This window comes from Danio aesculapii, chromosome 12 (genome assembly GCF_903798145.1).
Source record: "Danio aesculapii chromosome 12, fDanAes4.1, whole genome shotgun sequence".
NCBI lineage: Eukaryota > Metazoa > Chordata > Actinopteri > Cypriniformes > Danionidae > Danio > Danio aesculapii.
Window position 1 is genome coordinate 47,757,173 of NC_079446.1, and position 14,353 is coordinate 47,771,525.

The window sequence follows — 14,353 nt, forward strand, 5'->3', positions numbered from 1 at the left end:
ACTTGTGGGGGAAACCGGAGCACCCGGAGGAAACCCACGCGAACATGGGGAGAACATGCAAACTCCACACAGAAATGCCAACTGACCCAGCTGAGGCTCAAACCAGTGACCTTCTTGTTGTAAGATGACTGTGCTGCCCTCAAAAGGTCACTGCACGTTCATTGCGTTTGTCTTTGTCTTCTGTTTGCATGTTATTTATTTAAAATGATTATACATGTTACTATGGAGACATGTTAATATTTAGCTGTCAATCAAATTGGTGAGTGGGAACACCGCACTCTAAAGCTGCGGTCACATTGGGCTTTTCTCCCCATAGACTTCTATTCATACGCACGCGAATGCGTCAGACCGGAAACGCAAGGTCATGCGTCAAGTTTCGCATGTTGCTGCGGTGCAAAGTTCAAGCTTGGTGAACTCTGACCTGCAAAATCGCATCACTTGACTGCGTGAGACTAATCGAGGATCAAAACAGGACCTCTCTGGACAGAAATTTAAAACATGGAGCAATCGCTCGCTTTTTTAAATGTCTAATCATCTTGTTTAACCCCGCCCCTTTTCACAGCGATGCACGACAGAATTTCGCACACACAAACTCCAGTGTGACCGCAGCTTCACTTCATGTTGCAGTCGGCCTTAAAATGGGAGGGATTCGGATGCTATTTTAACGTCTGGAAATTTTTAAAAAAGATACTTATTGTGTTTATATCACTTCAATATGACTGCGGACACTTTATACGTACACGCAGTTCTGTCCAAACAGCATTAAAAAAAAGATTATTTTCATCATAGAAGCCCTTTAAAAAACAATACTGTGTAATAATTAAACTTTTTTATGTATTCCTTATAAATATGATTTAAATAATGTTTAAAACTTACTCATGGTGATGCTGGGTCCAATGATTACTTCTGGACTTACTGTTGAATCCACCTGTGAAATGCTGCTGACATCTAAAAAAAGAAAAACTCATGACTAAATCATTTTTCATGCATATTTCATGCATTTTTAAATAGAACTTTGGGATACCTGTGCAGTATCCTGAACACCAGTTGTGTGGATTCACAAGTTCATAGACATAATAATTTCCTGGACACGCTTTCACTCTGATTGGGCTTGTCTTGTACTCACAGCAGCCGCTCCAATAATAACTACCACAGATCTCTCTGATCACCACTCCATCCTCTATCTGAGGGTGAGGACCATCGAGTACCAGATTCATGTATGTGTTACAGCTGAATCCAGTAGCACAGGTCTCTGGCATCCTGATGTCCATTCCGTAATAGAAAAGCCTGTACCAGCCACTCCAGGTTAAAGATTCATCACACAAGTAATCTCCAGTTTCATTGTTGGCTCTCCAGGGGCGATCCAGAGACTCATAGTTGTAGCAGGGGTCACTGCTGATGCTTGGGAAAACAACTGTCATGGAGTAAAGATTCAAGATTTAAAGAGTTATTATCATATAGTGAGGAACAAGTTCTCTGTACAATGAAATTTTGACTTTGCTTACTTTTTAATGTATATTAAAAATTTAATATAATTATATATTTTAAAAAACAGGCATGCAAAATATGTATAAACTAAATATATATAAAGTATTGCAGTACAGTGTTATTTCAACAAAAGACAGCTCTTCAAAAGATTGATGTCAGCATTCTGTTGGGGTGCCCAAATGTATGCACCTGTCTGTTTTTGTTAAGACTAACATTGCTTCTGTTAATTAAATAAATGTTATGTCAGAACTAAAATGTTGCTTTTCCCCTGGGGTATAAAATTCATCCAATTGAAATAGCTGATTTTAAAGGCTAGCAGGCTATGGCTTGCAATTCTGAAAATTATCAGGGGTGGCCTAACTTTTGCATGAAACTGCACAGTGCTCAGCAGATATAAGTACACCCCTCACAAATCTCTCTTTTAAATTCATATTTTAATAGGAAGCTAGACAATATTATATTTGTGCATATATATTAGTCAGTAGTGAAGCCAAATCCGGAGCTAATCTCACAAAATAATTTACGATAACGGTGAAAAAACTAGTACAGCCAAATTTATATGTTATAGAAAAAATAATAAATACAAATTTAAGAAAGAGGGAAAATCAAGTGAAGCAAAAAAAAGGAAAAATTTAGTGGTTGTGATTTATTTATTTATTTTTTGCAATATTTTGCTTAAATGTAATTGTATTATCTTTTAATTTCTAAATATGTTTGGTGACTAAAATATTATTTTAATAAATATATCTGTTCAATAAATCTGTTTTGTTTAAATGCACTAAAATACATTGCCTATATGCACTGAGAAATGGATAAAAATATTCATTTTCAAAATGGGGCTATGCTAAGCACTGTGTGTGTACACTCTCAGAAATAAAGGTACGTGAGCTGTCACTGGGGTGGTACCTTTTCAAAAGGTACAAATTTGTACCTAAAAGGTCCATATAAGGTATATGCCGAGCTAGTGTTTCTTCCCATACTGATAAACTTCCGGTGACCTGTTATTGTGATTTTTTTTTTTCTATTTTATAAGATTCTGTTTACAATATTAATGTTGTAATGTAATTAAAAAACAATCAGTTAAATAGACTTTGGCATTCATTTAGTTGCTCAAGCGTAAAATGAGACAAAATACAGTTTACTCGCACACACCCGTAAGAATCAGCAGGCTAGTGTAGAAGCTCTATTGAATATACTGAGGTTAAAAAAAATGCTCATATTATTAAGACATGGCAATCCTTTAACATACTTCGGCATGTACCCTATTAATACATCAAGGGTACATATTAGTACCTACAGTAAAAAGTAAAAAAAAAATTAGGTACTAATATATACATTTGAGGTACAAAAATGTACCCTTTACTGTAAGTACAAACATGTTCTTACAAATGTACTACCCCAGTGACAGCATGCGTACCTTTATTTCTGAGAGTATATATATATATATATATATATATATATATATATATATATATATATATATATATATATATATATATATATATATATATATATATATACATACTATAAATATACTATATTGAATGAAAAAAATGTGTATGTAATGACTTGAAGTAATGAAACGAGGGCTATTAGTTTTATATGGAATAACTATTCAACATTCACAAGTTTAGTTAATGTTGACTGACATGACATCAGCAGAGAGCTGTATGAAAGCAGTTGATGCATGTCCAAAAGCGTTTGCAATTTGTTGGAAGGAATGAGAAACTGCTACTGTGATGTGCACAAATGACTAATTGTTTTGAGAAATGCATTAACTGTTGAGCAAATGGAAATAGTGATGTGAGAACTGCACCAAAGCTACTGAGAAAAACTGTGAACAAAAATATATATTGGGTTCATTATCTTCAGGGGTCCTTTCTTCGTACGTGGACTTCTCAGTTAGCTGGATTTGGATATTGACGATTTGACACGATCCAGGATCGTTTCGTTCTTCAAAACCGATGCGAGAGTTGTTGTCATAGCAACAGTTCTGGTAGTTCAAACCTATTTATGTTTATATACATATAAGTTTTTAAAAATATATAAATAAAACAGGGTGGTTCTCCCCATTTAGGGAATCAAAGGACATTTATTAATATGGATTTTTTTAGATACAACTGTGTAAAGCTTTAGTACAATTTCTAAAAGATTATAGACAATATAAACAATATTCAACAGTTTTTTGTTTGTTTGTTTGTTTGTTTGTTTTATAAAGGAATAATAATTTATGCAGCCATGCACATGTTTTGACAGCTAATATTCCAATGATTTGATGCTTTGCAAAAGTTACAGACGCCTTTACTGATATCAAAATACTATTTTTATGCAAAATAAATGTAATTTTCTTTCGCAGATTAAGAAAGTAAAATAGGCCTAGGCTACTATAGTAAAGAAAATTCTATCTAAAATGCAAAACAAAATAAATTGCTAAATACTCTTGACACATGAAAGTGTAAACCCTGCAGTTTAAAACGAATTTGGAAAGTTTTTGCGAATCATACTTAACAAACCGTTTACTATGAAGTTTATATAATTTTCCTCACATGGATAATTGAATATTAATCAGATGATGTCATTACGCTGCTGTGCCGTCAGCCAGTCGTTGCATTGCCGATCATGATTTTGAGGATTGATAGATCTGTCCTTCACAACACATGCAGCGATCTCAGATCAGTTCATCCAGACATTTTAATCTGATTCACAAACTTGTTTGAAGAACTAATATAATCAGAGATCAGTTATCAAGATTAACGGACCCCAGGATGAGGTCAGTTGAATTCATAAAGTACTGATTCTGTATGTAAGCTGAAATGTATCGCTGTCATTTTCATTTCTGTCAACCCTTCCGTTTTTCCCGGGATTCTCCCGTATTTAACAGTTCTATCCTGCTATCATCCCGTAAAAGTATTTTCCTGTATTTCTCTCGTATTTTCAGTTCTTCTTTGAAGGGTGGCAAACAAGCCTCCCTATACACAAACCATACTGCCGAACCACCAGGGGCCGCCCTTGCTCTTAAATGTGAGTATGTTCTGTGCTTTCGTTTTGTTTAGACATGAAAACACTTTAAAATAAATATAAAACGGCGGGATTCCCTTTCCTTTTCATTACAGGTGCCGTCTCCCCTTAATATCCAATTCTCAAAACAGTCATGGTGCGTGCTTATCAGCTGACGCTGTAGACGCTGTCAGCTGTAAATAGACGCTGTTTCCCAAACGGGTTCTGTACACGCGATTTGAAGCAGAGCGAAAGTCTGGGTTTTGGGTGTTTTTTTAAACAGACATATACACATAATCAATAACAATATGTAAAGATGTCGATCTTATTTTTTTTTTTTTCAAACACAACTAATTTTGTCCTGAATGAGCATAAAAAGTTAGGAAAGCAGACAAATGCTTTCATTATAACATTAGATGTGTGCATTTTTTAAATGACGTCTGTTAGTTAATGTAATCAAACAAAAAATCCAAATAAATAAGAGATTCATTCGCTGTTCTTTAATCAGAATGTGTAAGTTATACAGTGAAGAAACGGCTAATGAGATTTGATAATTATAAATTTCAATGTGCTGAACTGTTTGCTAATGTATACTATTTATTTTTTCTTTTGTAAATAATAATACTAAAACAAATTACTGACCATTTATTTACATGTTTATGAAACGAAATGAGCATATTTAGTGATTTGGGGATTTAAAAAAAAAAGGGGGGGGGGTTATGGTGGGCATATTCCTTATTTTCACATCCCAATGTTGACAGGTATGGTCATTTTAACATGCATACATAGCAGCTGTAAGTGTGTCTTGCCATTTTAATGAAAATTAGAAAGAAAACCGTTGTTGTTGAGTTGGAATTGTGTCTATGTGTGCCTATAAACATCATCCTATATGGTTAACGGACATCACACACATCTTATTATAATTTAACAATGCACATTTCACTAAGCAATTTATCTAAATATATACTAGCTTAGTTCTGGATAATAAGTAGACAATGAAAAGAGTTAAATGAAAACAATGAACAGCTGCACCTGCACAGTATGAAGGTGAGGGGATCGACAGATCTGGTTTGACGAGTTCATAGACGTAATAATCTCCCGGACAGGCTTTAACTTGGATGGATGTAGATCTGTATAATCCACACTGGTTATACCATATATGACTTCCCACAACGTCACGGGTCACCACTCCATCCTCAAGTGTTGGATGAGAACCGTTGAGATACAATCCTGTGTAACCACCACAACCCGCATAACTCACACACCACTCAGACATCTGGGCATTTTGTCCATTCAGATACAGCCGATACCAGCCGCTCCATTCAACAAGTGTGTCATCATGTTGATAGTTCAGATTTAGCCGCATGTCTCTCCAGGAGTCATCAGTAATGTTATAATCATAGCATGGATCAAAGCTGGAAGTTGTACTTTCTGAGAGAATAATGACAAATAACAAGAATAATCCATTTTAATGCTCTACTTTTTAACAAACAGAAGTGTATTTATAAGGAGACAACATATTGGAATATTACATTAAGACAGGATTATAGTAATTGAGTTCACCTATAAGTACATCCTTATATGTTTATACCGTAAAAAACAAACAAACAAAAAAACAGTATTACATTTATTTGATTACCACAGGAAGCATTCCTTTCTAAATGTAATGGATTTTTATAAACACTGAAAGTGTGATTTTGATTTTGCTGTTCCTGCTCTGACCAGCAGGTGAAGCCAGAGTTACTGTTCTGCTGTCAGTCATGGATCTTCCCACCTGTGACTCCGCCCATTTCATGTTACTAATTAATTCATTTATTTTTTAGTCTCATTTTGACTTCAGCACATTTTTATGAAATCATTTTAAAGCCTGAGCCTGTATCTTTCTGATATATTGCACGTTTGACTCTGTGAAATACAGACATACATCATTTTGAATGATGCTTCAAATTCCAATGGAAGACCAATCTATTTATACGGTACATAGGTGACACACATAAATACAGTCATCATAGATAGATAGATAGATAGATAGATAGATAGATAGATAGATAGATAGATAGATAGATAGATAGATAGATAGATAGATAGATAGATAGATAGATAGATAGATAGATAGATAGATAGATAGAAAAGAAAAAGAAAGGAAAAGAAAGAAAAAAAGAAAGAGATAGATAGATAGATAGATAGATAGATAGATAGATAGATAGATAGATAGATAGATAGATAGATAGATAGATAGATAGAAAAAGAAAGGAAAGAAAGAAAAAACAAAGAGATAGATAGATAGATAGATAGATAGATAGATAGATAGATAGATAGATAGATAGATAGATAGATAGATAGATAGATAGATGGATGGATGGATGGATGGATGGATGGATGGATGGATGGATGGATGGATGGATGGATGGATGGATAGATAGATAGATAGAAAAAGAAAGGAAAGAAAGAAAAAAGAAAGAGATAGATAGATAGATAGATAGATAGATAGATAGATAGATAGATAGATAGATAGATAGATAGATAGATAGATAGATAGATAGATAGATAGATAGATAGATAGATAGATAGAAAAAGAAAGGAAAGAAAGAAAAAAGAAAGAGATAGATAGATAGATGGATGGATGGATGGATGGATGGATGGATGGATGGATGGATGGATGGATGGATGGATGGATGGATGGATGGATGGATAGAAAAAGAAAGGAAAGAAAGAAAAAAGAAAGAGATAGATAGATAGATGGATGGATGGATGGATGGATGGATGGATGGATGGATGGATGGATGGATGGATGGATGGATGGGTGGATGGATAGATAGATAGAAATAGAAAGGAAAGAAAGAAAAAAGAAAGAGATAGATAGATAGATAGACAGACAGACAGACAGACAGACAGACAGACAGACAGACAGACAGACAGACAGACAGACAGACAGACAGACAGACAGATAGATAGATAGATAGATAGATAGATAGATAGATAGATAGATAGATAGAAAAAAGAAAGAAAGAAAGAAAAAAGAAAGAAATAGATAGACAGACAGACAGACAGACAGACAGACAGACAGACAGACAGACAGACAGACAGACAGATAGATAGATAGATAGATAGATAGATAGATAGATAGATAGAGCAATTGATTAAAAAAACTGCCAATTTTGTTCCAAACAATCTGCACTGTGGATTATTAATGTGAATAAACTTCAAATACTTTGAGTTTGATTTACCTAATAAGGCTTAAAATAAAGTAATTGAAGCTTTCTCTCTTAAGTTAACAAAGTGTTAACAACACTCCCAAAGTGTCCTAAAATTAAGAGGTGTCATATCAATTGGAAAGATATTTCGCCAAATTATTGCATTTGTTTAAAATATGATAAGGCTTAGGGGTGATAAGAGTTAGGGGTTAGATTAAAAAAATCACCTGTTGTTTCTCCATTGTTTATTTCATCTGTTGTTTGTCCAATGGTTATTTGACCTGTTGAATACACAATTTGGCATGATTAATAATAAGAAAATCCAGTCAACCTACACTGTAAAAAAAATCCGTAATTTGAAATGTAAAAGAAACGTAATTAAAAATGTCAAATAAAAGCTGTTAAATTACAGAAATTTAGAGGTTGAATAACTGAAATTTAAATTGAAGTAAATTTCAGTAATTTAATGTTTGTTATTTTACGGTAAATTTCTGTAATTTAGTGTTTGTTATTTTACGGTGAATTTCTGTAATTTTATTTCCATTATTTTACAGTAAATTTTCTAAATAAACCGTAAAATTACAGATTTTTATTACACTGTACCTAATTATATCAACTGATTTACTTGACAGATAATAAAAAAGCTCACCATTAATCAGCAGCACACACAGCGAGATCAGAAATTTCATGATCAACAACACCTGCATGTACAACACATATGCAACATATTTATTAATGTTAATATTAATGTGTATATTGTAATTACACAATAAATGTTAATTAATTCTTTTAATTGTATTTGTTTACATATTGAACATTAGTAAAAAAAAAAAAAGAGTAAATAAATCAAATACACGTCATGTTAAAAAGTAATACCCTATTACAATCTTTAGAGTCAAATGGGCTAAAATGAGGTGAAAAGCCTTTACCTGAGATGAGAGCAAAACTTAGGCAGATTCTTTCAACACAGAGATGATGAACTGCAAACCTCACGATCATGATACCTTTATTATTACCTGTGGGAGGATCTTTACTGGAACCAGAGGTCATTTTGAAACAATATTGTAAACCAGTTTTTTTTCTTGTGGCATGAAAATATTTCTTATTTAAGCTGATCGTTTCCTTGTGAGCACATGCATTTAGAAAGACATTCCTTCAGTTCTTTTAGTTCGTGCTCATATAATGGAATGAAAACAAGCTTGAATTGCTGAGATTTTCCAAAGTGGTGTATACCACAAAACCCACAGTGAGTGAGGCAAAGGTGACTGGAAATACAATTACGAGTTAATTTGTTGTCTATAATATTAAATGTAATCATTAATTACCCTAAAAGCATTAGTCCATCTTTAGGCTGCTGAAAAAAATCAGGTTGTCAAGTAAAATTAAGATTGTGAGACAAGCAAATAAACAGTGAATACAGAAATGCATGTTATTGTGTACTTTTTAATGCATTGAGAACTCAAACACAAACCTTAAGGTGAACTGTAAAGTCTTTAAAAGCATCTGTGGAACAGCATACTTAAATATCAGGTAACATTGTACAATTTAAAAGTGTATATTTAGGAAACGGCAGACTTTTTATATTATTTTATGTATTTTCTTTTATAGAGTGAGCAATTGACAAGTTGCATGGGTTGTTTATTTAGTTTGAATTAGAGAATCCTGTTCTTGGTGAATTTAAGGAGGCGAATATTACAGAATGTCCACACGTTTACAGGATGTAAAACTGTTCTACATTTTTCCAATTCTTATTTTATAGCTCATCAAAAGCCATGTGATGTGTACTATTGCCTCCTGACAGCAGGGATGGATTTAGTGACCTTTAGGTATGGGATCCCACCAAAATGTGCTTTTTAACATTTGCAATCATTGCTCTACTGTCTTTCTCATTTTTATGTCCCATTCTGCAGGACGAATGTCTCAAAGTTGGATTGCTTTTTTTGTAAAAGATGACAAAAGTAATGGTTGCACTTTCCATTGACCTTAAAAAAACTTAAGCAATCAAATAATCCCATGCATGTTGTTCTGTATTGCAAGTATGTTTAAGGCGTATAAAGGGTGAAGGCACACCTGCACAGCAGTGAATATTTCTGCTGTGAGACAGTTGTCACTATAGTGCCGCGGATCATATAACACAACAGTATTATTTTCATTGTGTTAATAATTAAAATGATTCCATTCACAATTGTTTGCATTTAAAATACATTTTTGGGCCTACCAGAATCAAACTGCTGCTTGTGATATAAATTACATTGTGATATAAATGATTATAAATAAAAAGGGACAATACTGAAATAAATTATATATTTCATATATATATATATATATATATATATATATATATATATATATATATATATATATATATATACACACACACACACACATATACTAAATGAGTAAAGGCGGTAAAAGTTTTATTTGATGTGTCAACTCTTAACTCTTTAATTGTATTCTCTTAATCTATGTGATATGTCCACGCAGCCATATCACCCTGCAGCCAAGAGCGGTTACTCACTGAAGCTAAGCAGGGCTGAGCCTGGTCAGTACCTGGATGGGAGACCACATGGGAAAACTAGATTGCTGTTGGAAGTGATGTTAGTGAGGCCAGCAAGGGGCGCTCAACCTGCTGTCTGTGTGGGTCCTAATGCCCCAGTAAAATTGAAGGGGTCACTATACTGTCAGTGAGCACCGTCTTTCAGATGAAAGGTCCTGAGGTCCTGGCTGTCTGTGGTCATTAAAAATCCGATGGAACGTTTCGTAAACAGTAGGGGTGTAACCCCCGGTGTCCTGGCCAAAGTCCCTCAATCGGCCCTTACGATCATGGCCTCCAAATCATCCCCATCCACTGAATTGTCACTATCACTGTGTCTCCACTCCCTCAATAGCTGGTGTGTGGTGAGCACACTGATGCTGTTGTCCTGTGGCTGCCATCGCGTCATCCAAGTGGATGTTGTACTAAGGTGGTGGTGTGGAGAGACCCTTATTATGATTGTAAAGCGCTTTGGGTGTATGGCCATACACAATAAATCCACTATATAAATACACATTACCTTACATTACATATTTTTAAATGTGCAATTCTTTGCATATGCATGTTTAAAAATCTTTGGTAACCCTTTACAACAATCATTCAGTCTGGGTTTATGTATTATGTAAAAAAAAATCAACATTACTTTAACATTACTTTTATAATAGGTTATTTTTAATTGGATGCATGTATCAACAGAATATATATATATATATATATATATATATATATATATATATATATATATATATATATATATATATATATATATATATATATATATATATATGCAGTTGAAGTCAGAATTATTAGCCCCCTGTTAAATTTTTTCCCCAATTTCTGTTTAACGGAGAGCAGATTTTTTCAACACATTTCTGAACATAACAGTTTTAATAACCCATTTCTAATAACTGATTTATTTTATCTTTGTCATGATGACAGTAAATTATATTTTACTAGATCTTTTTCAAGACACTTCTATACAGCTTAAAGTGACATTTAAAGGCTTAACTAGGTTAATTAGGTTTACTAGGCAGGTTAGGGTAATTAGGCAAGTTATTGTTTAGTGATGGTTTGTTCTGTAGACTATCTGGAAAAAAAATTAGATTAAAGGGGCCAATAATTTTGTCCCTAAGAAGGTTTTTAAAAAATTAAAAACTGCTTTTATTCTAGCCGAAATAAAATTCTTTCTCCGGAAGAAAAAATATTATCAGACATACTGTGAAAATTTCCTTCATTTAGGAAATATTAAAAAAGAAGAAAAAAAAATTAAAAGGGGGGCTAATAATTCTGACTTCAACTGTATATATATATATATATATTTTTTTTTATTATTTATTATTATTATTATTATATTATGTTAATATGGTTAATATGAAATTGTGATAATATAATGATAAACAAGCATGAACTGAGATTGAAAACAGTACTATTTAACTGCATCTAATGAGATGTACTGTGTGTTTTCTCATTTTAGTCAAAGTTGATTGTCAAGTTTGCTCATGTTGGCTTCAAAGTTTGACTTCTAGGAAACCATTAGCCTGAAATCCACGCAGACAATGAAAGTCTCTTTATAAAGTTTCCAAAACTGTCAATCACAGGCTGTTTTTTTACACTTGAGTTACATTCAAGGGACAGGAACTGCGTACAGGACTCCCTTAGATAATCAATTAATTTAATCATTAAAAATATAAATTTAAACTACTAACAATGGAAGTAAAAGTCACATCAATAAACTTTTCAATGTTTAAAGTTCAATCAAGTTCCCAATGCAAATCCAAAAGCACAAGTAAACAGAAAATCCTCATAAATCATAAACTAAAGAACAAGCAAAGAAATAAAACATCTATATTTACTCTATAAGGTGCAATAGAATAAAAACCTGGATATACCTGAGCGTAGCTGAATAAAAATGATTCAGTATTTAATACAGTGAGCCTCAAACACACTGCATCATTAATATGCATGTCCCTGACGGCATCTGATTTGCCACAAATTTTTATAATTAGATTACAATAATCACATTTTATCACTTATTTTTGAGTTCATCTAAGTTTATACTGTGTATGTAGGACTTTCTTCCGTTCATAGTGTGTCAAAATGCAAGATATGCAGATTAAAAATATATTCAGCGCCACCCCTGAAGAGGCATAACGTCTCTTTAAATGTATTCTTTCTGTTTTTGTGTATATTGTGAGATTAGCCATGTATGTAACAAACACATGAACATTTTTGAATATATTAATGCACAATTAAAGTATGATTATTTTACATGTGTATTTTAGAAAACATCATGCGTGTCCCAGCAGCTCCTCAGTTACTGGTTCTCTTTACCTTCATTGAACATCCACTGAACAATCTTTGACAGTGTTGATATTTGAAACAGACACACCCATAACCCAACATGACCACACCCTTTTTAATATCTTGGCTATTGTAGCTCCCTATTCTTGCCCCCTTTCTGCTGATTGGCTGCAGTTGTGTATCTATCGCTGAGGTCAAAAGTGTTTTTCAGGTACAGCTTACTGTTCAGAGCTAGAAATATACAGGAATATTTCTGATGACAAACTCATGCCAAGTTTCCTTCAAGGAACATTTCAACCAGTGCAGCAACATTCTTCAAAAGCTTTGGTGCAGAAAGTAGAATCGCAAGACTCTTGTCGTGCATGTTATCATAGTTTCACTATGGAAAATAAACTAAGCAGTTGCAAACAGAGCTAAAAATTGTGAAGATAACAAATCCCAAAAATCCAAACACAAAATGACAAGAAAAACTCATTTTACTTAATTATCAATTAAGATTCTTGAATATGATCAATACTATAGCGATCAAAAGTTTGGGGTCCGTAAGGTTTTTAAATGTGTTAAAATAGGTTTCTCCTGCTCTCCAAGGCTGCATTTATTTAATCAAAAATACAGTGCAAATAGTAAAATTGTGACGATATTGCACTATAAAATAACTGTTCAAAAGTAGTTTATAATTTAATTTAATCTTTTATTCCAGTGATTTTAAAGATAATTTTGAGCTTCATTACTCCATTCCTCTGTCACATTATTCACAAATCACTCTAATATTAATATCTAATATTCTTGTTATTATTATTATTATTATTATTATTGTTATTATTATTATTATTATTATTATTATTATTATTACTATTGTTGTTATTATTATTATTATTGTTATTATTATTATTGTTATTATTATTGTTATTATTATTATTATTATTATTATTATTATTATTATTATTATTGTTATTATTATTATTATTATTATTATTATTATTATTATTATTATTATTATTATTATTATTATTATTATTGTTATTATTATTATTATTATTGTTATTATTATTATACTATTATTATTATTATTATTATTATTATTATTATTATTATTGTTATTATTATTATTATTATTATTATTATTATTGTTGTTGTTGTTATTGTTATTGTTATTATTAGTATTATTATTGTTGTTGTTGTTGTTGTTGATGATGTTGTTGTTGTTGTTGTTGTTGTTGTTGTTGTTATTGTTATTATTATTATTATTATTATTATTATTATTATTATGGTTATTATTATTATTATTATTGTTATTACTATTATTATTATTATTATTATTATTATTATTATTATTATTATTATTATTACTATTATTATTATTATGGTTACTATTATTATTATTATTATTATTATTATTATTATTATTATTATTATTATTATTATTATTATTATTATTATTATTATTATTGATATTGGTATATTATTATAGCAAGCGATCAGGAATCCCACTGAATTAAGTGCACACAACTTTAAATCAATGTTCATTCTGAGTTTGCTGGTTTGTTTCAAATAAGTAAATACAAAATAAGCTTAAGTATTGTAAGACTCTAAATCATCATATGCATTTGTTTATATGGCAAAACATGTATTTTTTCACCAAAGAAGGCTTACGCAAATTCCAAAGGTAGATACTGATAAGATCAGGGCCTGGTGTGTGGACTTTGGGTGTTTTACGATGTGGTCACATGTTGATTGGTCAGTTTGAATGTCTCAGTATTTGGGCTTTGGTCACATGGTCAAGAAAGATACAAAATAGGTGGTAAAACGCTGCTGTGGCTCTTTTCCTGGCCTGTCTTTT

The 14,353-nt window shown here is 32.1% G+C and overlaps 1 protein-coding gene across 1 annotated transcript in view; it reads right to left on the reverse strand.

Annotated features, from left to right (window-relative positions):
* Positions 1 to 8,677, reverse strand: part of LOC130238029 (uncharacterized) — a 28,165-nt gene extending 19,488 nt beyond the window's left edge. Inside the window, exons 1-6 of the mRNA XM_056468907.1 lie at positions 8,609 to 8,677; positions 8,329 to 8,380; positions 7,907 to 7,960; positions 5,518 to 5,916; positions 1,025 to 1,414; positions 877 to 948 (exon numbers count right to left, since the gene is read on the reverse strand). Coding sequence (XP_056324882.1) covers positions 877 to 948; positions 1,025 to 1,414; positions 5,518 to 5,916; positions 7,907 to 7,960; positions 8,329 to 8,368 — 955 coding nt within the window. The 5' untranslated portion in view covers positions 8,369 to 8,380; positions 8,609 to 8,677. The remainder of the gene's footprint in view (positions 1 to 876; positions 949 to 1,024; positions 1,415 to 5,517; positions 5,917 to 7,906; positions 7,961 to 8,328; positions 8,381 to 8,608) is intronic.
* Between the last annotated feature and the right edge of the window lie 5,676 nt (positions 8,678 to 14,353).